The sequence below is a fragment of the Colias eurytheme genome, chromosome 9 (genome assembly GCF_061535395.1).
Source record: "Colias eurytheme isolate Ceu_HAF_F1 chromosome 9, ilColEury1 Martin Lab GWU primary, whole genome shotgun sequence".
NCBI classification, from domain to species: domain Eukaryota; kingdom Metazoa; phylum Arthropoda; class Insecta; order Lepidoptera; family Pieridae; genus Colias; species Colias eurytheme.
This window is the reverse complement of record NC_142988.1, coordinates 2,012,449-2,027,497: the sequence shown is the minus strand read 5'-3', so window position 1 is coordinate 2,027,497 and position 15,049 is coordinate 2,012,449. Positions and strand designations below refer to the sequence as shown.

General features: G+C 30.1%; 2 protein-coding genes and 1 non-coding gene across 3 annotated transcripts; all 3 read right to left on the bottom strand.

Moving 5' to 3' along the window:
* Positions 1-252: 252 nt before the first annotated feature.
* Positions 253-1,594, bottom strand: LOC149905635 (uncharacterized). The gene is made up of 3 exons (XM_090105292.1): positions 1,591-1,594; positions 1,080-1,298; positions 253-740 (listed from the first exon to the last, which is right to left on the bottom strand). Exons 1-3 carry the CDS (start codon positions 1,592-1,594, stop codon positions 253-255), a joined length of 711 nt encoding a protein of 236 aa, XP_089961418.1.
* Positions 1,595-1,946: 352 nt separating this feature from the next.
* Positions 1,947-2,017, bottom strand: TRNAG-GCC (transfer RNA glycine (anticodon GCC)). The gene has a single exon. It is a non-coding gene; the product is annotated as a tRNA-Gly (tRNA).
* Positions 2,018-2,363: 346 nt separating this feature from the next.
* LOC149905633 (uncharacterized) lies at positions 2,364-14,709 on the bottom strand. The gene is made up of 7 exons (XM_090105773.1): positions 14,524-14,709; positions 13,933-13,992; positions 12,865-13,013; positions 12,045-12,230; positions 10,998-11,171; positions 10,182-10,439; positions 2,364-2,928 (listed from the first exon to the last, which is right to left on the bottom strand). Exons 2-7 carry the CDS (start codon positions 13,955-13,957, stop codon positions 2,779-2,781), a joined length of 942 nt encoding a protein of 313 aa, XP_089961899.1. The 5' UTR covers positions 13,958-13,992; positions 14,524-14,709; the 3' UTR covers positions 2,364-2,778.
* Positions 14,710-15,049: the final 340 nt, after the last annotated feature.

Below are 15,049 nucleotides of genomic sequence, written 5' to 3'. Positions count from 1 at the left end.
TTTCCCGCCATCGCTATGGTTGTTGACACAGAAAAAATAATAGAGAAAGAAAAGAAGGTATGTATGTGCAATTTGACGCATATAGTATTCAACAAGCAACCCTTAGTCTGAAAAAAATATTTAAACCAACTTTATAAATTATTAGCTTAGTTAAAAAACAGTATGGCTGTATATATCACACATACCTATTAATTATAATAAAAGGACATATAAAAGAAAAGAAACGTATTCAACGAACTACGCTTTTTTCTATTACGGCAATTCAACTTCTCGAGCTGGCCCTTTCGGTCCTCTAGTACTTGTAATAACATCAGTTACACTCTCTTCTGTTATATGAATAGCTGTTGTCGAAGCTACTTCAGTCACAGTTACTAGTTCAGTAACATTCACTACTTCAGTTGTATTCGAAGGTATCATTGGTGTTGTTAACGTCGTCACAGGTAAATCTTCCGTCAATTTCAAACGTTTATTCTTGGTTGTTTCCGTGACATTATTAGATAGATATTCAACTAGTAACTTGTCTATTTCCTTCACTTCTGCTTCATCAAGTTTGTTCATGTCATCTCGCCAATTTGTAACGCAGGCGTCTATACAAGCTTGTTTCTCTTTGAATATGTTTGGGTATTTGCAGTCACCCCATACGATTGGAGTACAATCCTGGTCTTCATTCTTGTAAGTGTAGGCTATATTCTGTTTATTGTCCTTGCATTTGTTTTCAGTTATTGTTTTGGAACATTGGTCTGAAACATTATGTTTATAATTTACAGGTAGTTAGGGCACGTACAGACATATTTTTTGAGTGTTTACAAGGAATCAGAACACAGAGAAAATAATATATCTACAACAAAAGCCTGAAAATATTTCAATGAAAGTGTTGTAGTTTTGTAAGTAACTGTCACAATAATTATTCGTCACGTTGAACTTTCTCTTTGTCTGTTTCTAATTTATCGTTAATCAATATCGAATTAGAGAGATCAATAAAAATACGCTGACGCAATTTTATTTGGTCTCATATGAAATATTTACAAATGTGGCAACAAAGAGGTTTATTTTGTTCTCTTTATCATAGCTCAAATTACCTGTAGTATCAATCAAATTATCTTCTGTCGTGGCTTGAATGAATTTAAAGACGCAGTTATGAGAACAGAGGTATTCATCATCGAATTTATTATAAGTGGGACATCCTCTCCAAATGCCTAGCTCGCATCTGGAGCCTGGCTTGTAGTAGTAAAATACTGGTGTAGGAGTTCCCTTGCAGTCGCTTGTATTTAGATTATGGAGGCAGTAGTCTGGAGGTACTGCAATAGGAGGTGTTTGAATATCCTTAAGAAATAGTGGATGGTGTTCTATGAGTATAGGTAGTTATGGAAAATTTTTAACATTTTTTCTGAGTGTATTTTGACAATTTTAATAAAGTTCTGACTATAAGAAAAATAGTTCTAATATTTTATTTTCTCCCGTCTTTTAGAATTAGAAAAAAGTAGTTGAGCAGTTTTTACCTGAACTTTGGACATTTACTTTTTTTTTAAACTAAGCTATAACAATTAACATAGTATTATATTATCTGCGGCTAACTACCTTTATACTTACACATTTTATAAAAAAAATGTATCAATGTTTTTAAATACAGATTATACGTACCAGCATTCACCTTGTTCCAGTAAATAAAAATAATATTTAAACAGAAATAACCGACTCTCGTGAACATAATGGCTACACATTAGCTGTACTCATTTTCTGCTTGAATTAGTTTGTTTAATTAAAAGATACAATAATAATTAATAATTCACTTAAATTAAATTTTTTATGGACGTACTATGATTAAATTTTTAATGCTATTTTAATTTGAGCGATTTGATGTGTTTTTTAGGATTTATTAAAATAAATATTTTTTTATTTAAAATAGTCAAGTAAATAAGTTAAAAAAAAATATCCAAAAAGGTTCTTGCATCGGCCGGGAATCGAACCCGGGCCGCCCGCGTGGCAGGCGAGCATTCTACCACTGAACCACCGATGCTACATACATGTATTCAGAATTTTATAATATAAATAATTAAGTTATCTCTTACTCAATAAAAATACCTAATATTGCTTATTTTTTTCTCCTCTTGAAGTAAATATTTTTTTTTTCAACTGATATAAATTTTACAACAATACAGCAGAACAACACAAAAAATTATAATATTATGGTCAGCTCTTCATATAAGTAAATGCATTTTCATAAAATATAATTACCTACATTATAAATTTATAATATGGATTTAAAAAAATAAATATCAAGGATAAATAAACAAAAGCTAATTTAGTCTCAATGTCGTTTACTTCATACCTTATTACTTATATTTCCTACATTAACATGCTTCAATAAATAAAATATTACATAATAATAAGTCGTTAGTCCTTACTTATAATTATTATTGTCCATGTTGAGATCCTTGGAGTTATTATTTTTAATTATTATTTTTGTACAAATTCTTCAATATTCATAACAATTGATTTCAACGCCATCTGGTTCCTTTATGTAAAAACTTTATGAAATTTATGCTTAGCTCTACATTTAAATAAGCGCCATCTCTGTTCAGTTCAGTAAAATAATATTTTGTTTTCCGCGCCATCTGTGTTTAGTTTAATGTAATAATATTTTGTTTTAGCGCCATCTAGTTCGTAATAAAGATAACTTAGCAGCCAATTTATTTAAGCGCCATCTAGCGTTTTCCTTTTGAACTGTTTGGTGAAGTATTTGGTGTTTTATTTTTGTAAAATTAAGAATAATAACTATTATAAAGCGTTGGAAGTACTGATGGATTTTGTTTTCCCTTGGCTGAGTGAGGCTCGTGGCATGGGTGTCGGGGCTGTAACTACTGTTAGCTGTTGCTCTTCTTTGGGCTTCTGTCTCAGTAATAAAAGTGCAACCAATGCTAGGAGAAGCTGAAAAAAAAAATAAGACATGTTATTTATTTATTTCTATTTGTATATTACGTACCTACTGTTTTGTTTAACATTAGAAATTTAAAGGGTATCTCGGTATATAATATTGAATGATGAGATTACGATTTACGACATTAATTATTATTAGGCAGTAGGTATATTTCAATATTCAGAACAATAAATTAGCTCCGTCACGCTGGAACCCGCTTTAAAAAAAACCTTACTTTTTTTCAGCCTATTTTACCTACAAACGATGCTAATAAATGTAGTATAGGTCAATTTTTTGTAGTCTTATTAGTTACTTAGAAAACATCATTGATATCGTTCGAAGTAAAAAATATAAATAATAGCGTGTTGATTAGTTTTGGAATGGGTTCCAAATTGATTGTAGTTTATTGTAGTGGCAAGAAAATTCTTTATTTGCGTTGTTTTATCTCAAATTATTGCAAGAAGGTCACAATAACAAGATTTTAAAAAATAAATAACACTTGTTCAAAAACTACAAACGATGCCAATAAATGTAGTATAGGTCAATTTTTTGTAGTCTTATTAGTTACTTAGAAAACATCATTGATATCGTTCGAAGTAAAAAATATAAATAATAGCGTGTTGATTAGTTTTGGAATGGGTTCCAAATTGATTGTAGTTTATTGTAGTGGCAAGAAAATTCTTTATTTGCGTTGTTTTATCTCAAATTATTGCAAGAAGGTCACAATAACAAGATTAAAAAAAATAAATAACACTTGTTCAAAAACTACAAACGATGCCAATAAATGTAGTATAGGTCAATTTTTTGTAGTCTTATTAGTTACTTAGAAAACATCATTGATATCGTTCGAAGTAAAAAATATAAATAATAGCGTGTTGATTAGTTTTGGAATGGGTTCCAAATTGATTGTAGTTTATTGTAGTGGCAAGAAAATTTTTTATTTGCGTTGTTTTATCTCAAATTATTGCAAGAAGGTCACAATAACAAGATTTAAAAAAATAAATAACACTTGTTCAAAAACTACAAACGATGCCAATAAATGTAGTATAGGTCAATTTTTTGTAGTCTTATTAGTTACTTAGAAAACATCATTGATATCGTTCGAAGTAAAAAATATAAATAATAGCGTGTTGATTAGTTTTGGAATGGGTTCCAAATTGATTGTAGTTTATTGTAGTGGCAAGAAAATTCTTTATTTGCGTTGTTTTATCTCAAATTATTGCAAGAAGGTCACAATAACAAGATTTAAAAAAATAAATAACACTTGTTCAAAAACTACAAACGATGCCAATAAATGTAGTATAGGTCAATTTTTTGTAGTCTTATTAGTTACTTAGAAAACATCATTGATATCGTTCGAAGTAAAAAATATAAATAATAGCGTGTTGATTAGTTTTGGAATGGGTTCCAAATTGATTGTAATTTATTGTAGTGGCAAGAAAATTCTTTATTTGCGTTGTTTTATCTCAAATTATTGCAAGAAGGTCACAATAACAAGATTTTAAAAAATAAATAACACTTGTTAAAAACTACAAACGATGCCAATAAATGTAGTATAGGTCAATTTTTTGTAGTCTTATTAGTTACTTAGAAAACATCATTGATATCGTTCGAAGTAAAAAATATAAATAATAGCGTGTTGATTAGTTTTGGAATGGGTTCCAAATTGATTGTAGTTTATTGTAGTGGCAAGAAAATTCTTTATTTGCGTTGTTTTATCTCAAATTATTGCAAGAAGGTCACAATAACAAGATTTAAAAAAATAAATAACACTTGTTCAAAAACTACAAACGATGCCAATAAATGTAGTATAGGTCAATTTTTTGTAGTCTTATTAGTTACTTAGAAAACATCATTGATATCGTTCGAAGTAAAAAATATAAATAATAGCGTGTTGATTAGTTTTGGAATGGGTTCCAAATTGATTGTAATTTATTGTAGTGGCAAGAAAATTCTTTATTTGCGTTGTTTTATCTCAAATTATTGCAAGAAGGTCACAATAACGAGATTTTAAAAAATAAATAACACTTGTTCAAAAACCACAAACGATGCCAATAAATGTAGTATAGGTCAATTTTTTGTAGTCTTATTAGTTACTTAGAAAACATCATTGATATCGTTCGAAGTAAAAAATATAAATAATAGCGTGTTGATTAGTTTTGGAATGGGTTCCAAATTGATTGTAGTTTATTGTAGTGGCAAGAAAATTCTTTATTTGCGTTGTTTTATCTCAAATTATTGCAAGAAGGTCACAATAACGAGATTTTAAAAAATAAATAACACTTGTTCAAAAACTACAAACGATTTTATTATTAGTTGAAATTTTAAAAAAATAACAAATAGTAGTACTAAGTTATATCACATATCACTCTTGTAATTGCATATAAATATTTATGATTATTTTATTACATAAAATAGCATATGTATTGTTTTTTTCTTCATTAAATCTTTTTTAGACACTACTTTTTTCTTAGAGCTGCTGGAGATTCCGTCATGAAGTTCCCATTTATTGTTGTCCCAAATATTTTTTTGCTCTTGAATCACTATAAACGCAGTATAAGGCTTTCGATGAACCAATTTTTAGTCTTCAAAAAGCTCTACAGTTTATAAAATCGTTTGTAGTATACGATCCTTCAACTGTATCGTAGCTGTTGTTAAAAATACTAACAATTACCCTCTGATTATTGATTAACAATTTTCAATTATCAAAAAGATTTACACTTTCAGAAATTATAATTAAAAATTCAACTCATTTGCAGCTCAAGTTTTCAATACTTACGAAAGTCCGTGTATAGTTGGCTGTCATTATTTTTTAATACGAAAAACAGCACATACTTGTAAGATACAAATATAAAGGTACTGTGACAATTGTTCATATCGTTTGTAGTTTTTATGCCAGTGTCATTTTATTATACCACTACAATTTGGCTAGTTTTATCTGATTTTTCTTGAAGTTATTTTAGAGGATAAATTATTTTACAAATACTACAATAAACGATAAATGACAATATTAATTCCAATTTTTTATATTGCACTATTTTGAGTTTTTTTTCGTTTCGGATGGAATTTATCCATTATTTCATTTTAATTACTTTTGTCGTCTCAGCAGTTTCGGATTATTAAGTGAATTTGTAACATTGAACAGCAAACTACTGAACATTAAAGATATCCAACTCTTTTTTTTTTAACATATATCATGTGCAATTTAATGTACACTAAATTACGAAACTCCCACACGCATACACAAACACGCACGTGTGCGAAGATGTATGTATGAGCATGAATATTTTTTTTTCTAAAACTACAAACGACACGAAATCCAAGGCTCATAATTGTTTTGAATATATTAACTTATTGAACACTAAATTTTTTGTTTTTTATTGCTTACAGGGGTTCAGCAGCCACTACAAACATATGAGTTTAGCTACAATCAACTACATTGTTTGTAGTTTTTGAACAAGTGTTATTTATTTTTTTAAATCTTGTTATTGTGACCTTCTTGCAATAATTTGAGATAAAACAACGCAAATAAAAAATTTTCTTGCCACTACAATAAACTACAATCAATTTGGAACCCATTCCAAAACTAATCAACACGCTATTATTTATATTTTTTACTTCGAACGATATCAATGATGTTTTCTAAGTAACTAATAAGACTACAAAAAATTGACCTATACTACATTTATTGGCATCGTTTGTAGTTTTTGAACAAGTGTTATTTATTTTTTAAAATCTTGTTATTGTGACCTTCTTGCAATAATTTGAGATAAAACAACGCAAATAAAGAATTTTCTTGCCACTACAATAAACTACAATCAATTTGGAACCCATTCCAAAACTAATCAACACGCTATTATTTATATTTTTTACTTCGAACGATATCAATGACGTTTTCTAAGTAACTAATAAGACTACAAAAAATTGACCTATACTACATTTATTGGCATCGTTTGTAGTTTTTGAACAAGTGTTATTTATTTTTTTAAATCTTGTTATTGTGACCTTCTTGCAATAATTTGAGATAAAACAACGCAAATAAAAAATTTTCTTGCCGCTACAATAAACTACAATCAATTTGGAACCCATTCCAAAACTAATCAACACGCTATTATTTATATTTTTTACTTCGAACGATATCAATGATGTTTTCTAAGTAACTAATGAGACTACAAAAAATTGACCTATACTACATTTATTGGCATCGTTTGTAGTTTTTGAACAAGTGTTATTTATTTTTTAAAATCTTGTTATTGTGACCTTCTTGCAATAATTTGAGATAAAACAACGCAAATAAAGAATTTTCTTGCCACTACAATAAACTACAATCAATTTGGAACCCATTCCAAAACTAATCAACACGCTATTATTTATATTTTTTACTTCGAACGATATCAATGATGTTTTCTAAGTAACTAATAAGACTACAAAAAATTGACCTATACTACATTTATTGGCATCGTTTGTAGTTTTTGAACAAGTGTTATTTATTTTTTAAAATCTTGTTATTGTGACCTTCTTGCAATAATTTGAGATAAAACAACGCAAATAAAGAATTTTCTTGCCACTACAATAAACTACAATCAATTTGGAACCCATTCCAAAACTAATCAACACGCTATTATTTATATTTTTTACTTCGAACGATATCAATGATGTTTTCTAAGTAACTAAAAAGACTACAAAAAATTGACCTATACTACATTTATTGGCATCGTTTGTAGTTTTTGAACAAGTGTTATTTATTTTTTAAAATCTTGTTATTGTGACCTTCTTGCAATAATTTGAGATAAAACAACGCAAATAAAGAATTTTCTTACCACTACAATAAACTACAATCAATTTGGAACCCATTCCAAAACTAATCAACACGCTATTATTTATATTTTTTACTTCGAACGATATCAATGATGTTTTCTAAGTAACTAATAAGACTACAAAAAATTGACCTATACTACATTTATTGGCATCGTTTGTAGTTTTTGAACAAGTGTTATTTATTTTTTAAAATCTTGTTATTGTGACCTTCTTGCAATAATTTGAGATAAAACAACGCAAATAAAGAATTTTCTTGCCACTACAATAAACTACAATCAATTTGGAACCCATTCCAAAACTAATCAACACGCTATTATTTATATTTTTTACTTCGAACGATATCAATGATGTTTTCTAAGTAACTAATAAGACTACAAAAAATTGACCTATACTACATTTATTGGCATCGTTTGTAGTTTTTGAACAAGTGTTATTTATTTTTTTAAATCTTGTTATTGTGACCTTCTTGCAATAATTTGAGATAAAACAACGCAAATAAAAAATTTTCTTGCCGCTACAATAAACTACAATCAATTTGGAACCCATTCCAAAACTAATCAACACGCTATTATTTATATTTTTTACTTCGAACGATATCAATGATGTTTTCTAAGTAACTAATAAGACTACAAAAAATTGACCTATACTACATTTATTGGCATCGTTTGTAGTTTTTGAACAAGTGTTATTTATTTTTTAAAATCTTGTTATTGTGACCTTCTTGCAATAATTTGAGATAAAACAACGCAAATAAAGAATTTTCTTGCCACTACAATAAACTACAATCAATTTGGAACCCATTCCAAAACTAATCAACACGCTATTATTTATATTTTTTACTTCGAACGATATCAATGATGTTTTCTAAGTAACTAATAAGACTACAAAAAATTGACCTATACTACATTTATTGGCATCGTTTGTAGTTTTTGAACAAGTGTTATTTATTTTTTAAAATCTTGTTATTGTGACCTTCTTGCAATAATTTGAGATAAAACAACGCAAATAAAGAATTTTCTTGCCACTACAATAAACTACAATCAATTTGGAACCCATTCCAAAACTAATCAACACGCTATTATTTATATTTTTTACTTCGAACGATATCAATGATGTTTTCTAAGTAACTAAAAAGACTACAAAAAATTGACCTATACTACATTTATTGGCATCGTTTGTAGTTTTTGAACAAGTGTTATTTATTTTTTAAAATCTTGTTATTGTGACCTTCTTGCAATAATTTGAGATAAAACAACGCAAATAAAGAATTTTCTTACCACTACAATAAACTACAATCAATTTGGAACCCATTCCAAAACTAATCAACACGCTATTATTTATATTTTTTACTTCGAACGATATCAATGATGTTTTCTAAGTAACTAATAAGACTACAAAAAATTGCTTGTTATTGTGACCTTCTTGCAATTATTTCAGATAAAACAACGCAAATAACGAATTTTCTTGCCACTACAATAAACTACAATCAATTTGGAACCCATTCCAAAACTAATCAACACGCTATTATTTATATTTTTTACTTCGAACGATATCAATGATGTTTTCTAAGTAACTAATAAGACTACAAAAAATTGACCTATACTACATTTATTAGCATCGTTTGTAGTTTTTGAACAAGTGTTATTTATTTTTTTAAATTTTGTTATTGTGACCTTGCAATAATTTGAGATAAAACAACGCAAATAAAGAATTTTCTTGTCACTACAATAAACTACAATCAATTTGGAACCCATTCCAAACTAATCAACACGCTATTATTTATATTTTTTACTTCGAACGATATCAATGATGTTTTCTAAGTAACTAATAAGACTACAAAAAATTGACCTATACTACATTTATTAGCATCGTTTGTAGTTTTTGAACAAGTATTATTTATTTTTTAAAATTTTGTTATTGTGACCTTCTTGCAATAATTTGAGATAAAACAACGCAAATAAAGAATTTTCTTGCCACTACAATAAACTACAATCAATTTGGAACCCATTCCAAAACTAATCAACACGCTATTATTTATATTTTATACTTCGAACGATATCAATGATGTTTTCTAAGTAACTAATAAGACTACAAAAAATTGACCTATACTACATTTATTAGCATCGTTTGTAGGTAAAATAGGCTGAAAAAAAGTAAGGTTTTTTTTAAAGCGGGTTCCAGCGTGACGGAGCTCAATAAATTATTATGAATCGAAATTTTTAACAACCTAGGTATCCGATCTTATCGTATTTAGATAGGTAACTAAGTAATTATTATTCAATCGATTTCTAAACAGGTACATTCCATCTGAAATAAAATCTTCAACAAATCTACCGATGCGTTTATCTATTTATTCAAGTTAGCTACAGAAATAATACTACAAAACGATTCTAAGTAGGTAAGTAAAGTATTTACATACTATATGTATACTTTCTGAATGACTAACCTTGCTCAAAATCAATAAACTAGCGTTCACCAAAACCATAGTACATCCAAACTTGAACATTTCCATCATAGGGCTCTTACACCCCGCCTCATAATATTCCCGTCTCGCTTTACAGCTCTCCCTCTCTCGCTCTTGCACCAGCTCGGATCTCTTCGGGTCGTACCCTGGGCAACACGATATGGGTATGTCTGGTGCGAAGTAACTGGGAATGTTCCGAATTCGGTAGTCATCTGCACTGTACACGCCGCAACAATTAAGCTATAATGGAAAAAAATTAATATAAATAATAATATGGCCTAGCTAGGAATTAGGTTAGTAAACTGTGGCTTAAATTCTGCAGGGTAAATCAAAAAATGTAAGTAGGTAATTGTATTTCATGTCAAGTGAAATAGAGTGCCGCAAAAAACGCTAACTTCTATAGCATATTTAAGTTTAGCTCTTTATAGGAAAACTGCTTGAAATGAACCGGCATTCACTTCAAAAGTTTTGTGTTTAATAATCTATTTTAGTCAAATCATTGTACATTCTTAGGTAAACAAAAATAATCGAAAAGCATTGATAGACTGTACTTACTCGATCTCCATATTATATCAAAACATATTTGATGTGATTATTATAATTGAAAATAATGTAACCGCGTATGCTCATACGTTTACACAATCAAGGTCTGCAAACGAAGTAACGAACAGCATCTTAGAGTTCATTTTCTGACTAATTTTATTTTATACCAGCATTTTAGAGCTCACCATCTTCCGACTATCGTTCTTAAAAACCCTTCAAGTCATTAGCATCTATTATAAAAACCACAAAACCTACATCGCTTTGCATAGTGGCCCAGATCTTCACGTGCCGAGGGTTATCCTCCCTGGCCAGACGGAAGGACTCCACCAGCGACCGGTTGAGCAGAATCTCGTCCTCTGGTGAGACACGGACGCATACACCCAGGATCACAGCTTGTATTATCGACATTATGAGCATTACGGCCGCTGTCTGTGAGGAAAATGTGATTAGTTTCACAGTTCAACTATTTTAGTTGTTCGTAATTTTTGAATTTTCCAATCATATTTTCATATCTTATGATTATTTTAAAGTGTTGAGACTATAATTACGTGTATCTATCCTAACCTAAACATTACAAAAATCAAATTTCCAAAAATCAAAAGCCCGTCACAATTGAAAAGTTTTGAACCACCTATCGATCGCGTGGGAAGGAAAACTTATAAATATTAAAATACAGCATGAAAAGCATTTATTTATTGAACTAGTTAGCCTGTATTATCACTATTGGACAATAGTTACAACCAGAAAATAAAGGCAGGACGTCAATGTCGAACGCCGGAATTAGTACCTCAATAATAAAATCTAAATAGTTTTTCCATTTGAAATTCAACAATTAGCCAGGTAGCCTTTCGTCGCGTGATATGCCAATAAAAGCAAGTTCGTTTGACTTCACAGACCTCAAGGTAACGTGTTCGGTGTTAATGACCTTGGTTTTCTTTGTTGGACACAGATTTCATGTTAACATGTAAATAAGGGGAAAGTCGAGTGGCGATAAAAGTGCGATTTACATTTTACCGATTTTTCGAGTGCTCGTAATTTTCTGATGAACTGATAGCTGAACTGAAGTCTAAAGAAATAGTAGAACATAAAAAGCTTTGAAGGATTCATAAAGGAATATGTCGTAATTTTTCTTATGTATTTTACTTATAAGATAAAATTTCAAATTATTGCTGTTTATTATTGCAGTTTTAAAGTGCTAAGAACAACAACCAACTACCTACCAACAACAAGAAGTCAGCTTTTGGTCCTATCTTATTACGATCTACGTTAAAAACTTATCCACAAAACAATATTAAATCTTACCGCATGCAAGGGCTTCTTCTTATTCTTAAATACCGCTATAATAGCATAGATGACCATGGATATAGTGATCGCTGCTGTAACAGCCAGGATGATCATCGCCACCAGCCGACCTGACTGTTCCTTGCTGAAGATCTTCGAGGCTATCGCAGAGGCTATGGTCACAGCTATTACTACTATTGATTGTATCTGGAAATAGTCGAAGAATGTCATATTGTATAACTAGCCATATAATATGGATTATGTAGAACAAGAGTAAAGATTTTTACACGCTTTATATTAGCTTCACCTGTATGTTTGTATGTTTGTAACCGACTTCTTTGGGCGCGATTTTGACCCACTTTAAACGGCCAGATTTCGTTCAAACTTTGTAGATTTATTGAGGACCGATGACAATACACTAATTTGATAAAATAAATAATAGTTTAAAAAAAATAAAAAACACGCTTTTTATAGAAAACCGAACTAAAAGCGTGTTTTTTAGTTTTTTTAAACTAGATATTATTTAAGGGAGAAATGAATAATACTTCATTGCAACCTAATACCTTAGGTACCTAATATAATAATTTGCAAAAGACAATATAGATAGGTTAGCAACCTTTTTGCTGCTCGTAAATAAAATCAGACAAATACACGGAAGTGAAAATATGTATATTCACCCCATAGTCCATAAGAATCTTAGTATACAGTCTTCACGTTAAATTTTACAAAAGATAGATACAAAAGACTTTACAAAAGATAGAAAGATTCCCTATGTAATTTACTCAAACTTTCTTTTATACTGAAAAATATTTCTGATAAACTATGACTTTAACTTTCTTACAATAGTAATAAGGCCCAAAATCACGAAGAGTATCTTCAAGAAGTTCCTGCAGCATGGTTTCTGTCGCAATTCTTCGATCTCCGCCGCGTAGAACTTGCCCAGGCTCTCATGGGTCTTGGCTGGGCCTGGCGCCGGCGCAGGCTCATTTTCTGTTAGTAAAATAGCTCTTATTCCCTTTTGATAAAGTATAGTTCGATCGATAGTTTCAATTTTTAAGTTACTGAGTACTGACATTTTGTGACCCCTTGAGACTCGTGGTATCGGATTGGGATCTTTCTGTTTGTAAAGCTTAGATTATAAAATTATTTTTTCGCGCATTTACCCAGAAGCCGGAAAAATCGTCTAGTTTTAGAGAATATACGTTATGTACCTAATAGGTATGTAATTTGGCACTAGCTGTGAAACACATCTTTTATACAGTAATAAATTAATCACGCTTCTAACCTGTTTAGGTGTATTGTTTTTGTAAATTTACGAGTTATTGTTTCAAGTGAACGCGGCGTAGCAAACAATTTTATATCAAGTGTTGAAATAATGATATCTGAAATTTTACAACGATTCCCCGATTTTATAAATATTATTTCAATTATTTATGTATAAGGGCAAGAATCTTCAGTCGATGCTATTTTAAGTAGGTAGGTATGTACAATTTTTGATTAATTGTTGTATGTAGTTACAACTGTTTTAATTATTTCCTTATTTTTAATCCCAAAAATTTTCATCTCCACAATTGCATTTCAAATCTTTCCTACACTATTTATCAGATTTAAATATAACACTATGACTCTAAAAACGTAAACTTACTTTACTCCGCTACTTTTTTTTTTTTTTAAGTGGGGAAATCTTGCCTAAGATACCCACGGCTCCCGGGGAAGGAGCCGTGGGTTATGTCGGATTCCTACCGACTAAAACCCCACCGTGTACCAGCGCGCTGCTTTAGACGGGATGCGGGTACACATTCGCAATCTTCCGCATGTCCCACTTTACTCCGCTACTATCTCAACCAATTATGTTACTACCATTTATAAACGACAACTTTTTAACGGTTTTAAAACAAAATTTTCTTACCTTGAGCCGATGTCGCGTTCCCCATATCTCCAAACCATGTGATGAGGGTATGCACAGAACCTGAATATATAAGCAATATTACAATGGGCTACGAACGAATGAACATAATGGATCGTCAAGTTATTCATCTGCGGTTAACTGTTCAAGGTAATTGAAATGATAACATTATTTAAAACTACGGAATACATGCGTAGTTTTGGGGGGGGGGAAACCCTACACGTTCCCAGAGTTATGGTGATACGTATATTGAATTAAACATCTCTGTGTCACTGCTGTGTTTTAGCAACAGAATCTTCGAAGGACCTTAGGGATTTTCCCGTTTAAAAAATTTCGGCTTATAGAAAAGAGCACTGCCTAGTTATATTAGAAAAACAGTAATTACACTTTGGTTATTAGTCGGGTCACCGATAATGAGTCTATATCCTGAAAATTGGTACGTGGGTATCTGCATGGTTTATGTATTTGAAAGAATTTTACAATTCACTTAGGTATTCAGATATTCTATTTCGTCATTATTTTTTTATCATATTATATCTATAAGAATGTATAGGTTTAGGTACCTATACGTAGGTAAAGTATAATCTAACTTACTATCATAAGAATATCTGCATTTTACGTAGCAAGGCACTCTAGTCTCTACGTAGAGCTATCCAAGCAAAGCCGCAGAACATCACAATTCATATTTATTTTTAAACATAACACTTGACATTTTGCACAATAATTTACTTTTCTTACACCACATTAAATGCAGTTAACAATATTTAATACACCCAAGACAAACACACACACATTTTAACAAAATAATATATTTAATATTTCTGTAAAGTTTTTTAATATAATAATAAATATCAATCTTTAAATTACAATACAACAGCCAATTGTAAACTGGTGCACTTATGATGAAATCGTATTGTGAGATATTAGCACTTCATATTGTCATAAAGGCTTTGTTAAACATAGATACGTATTATTTTATTAAATTTAAAAACACTAATGTACCTGTAAACTATTATTTGAAGTAGCCCTTAGAGCAGGGAAATAATAAAATCACTTTCATATAATAAGCAGATCCGGTAAAGTTTCATAATCAATAGTAAATTAATGCATGTTTGATAAA

Excerpts from the sequence above, each read along its gene's own strand:
- LOC149905635 (XM_090105292.1), bottom strand. Across the intron at positions 741-1,079 it reads TAATTTGATTGATACTACAG|ACCAATGTTCCAAAACAATA; the intron begins GTAATTTGAGCT and ends ATAATGTTTCAG.
- LOC149905633 (XM_090105773.1), bottom strand. The coding sequence starts at position 13,957 with ATGGGGAACGCGACATCGGCTCAAG. Across the intron at positions 10,440-10,997 it reads GGGCCACTATGCAAAGCGAT|CTTAATTGTTGCGGCGTGTA; the intron begins GTAGGTTTTGTG and ends TTTCCATTATAG. Across the intron at positions 2,929-10,181 it reads GTTTATTGATTTTGAGCAAG|CTTCTCCTAGCATTGGTTGC; the intron begins GTTAGTCATTCA and ends TTTTTTTTTCAG.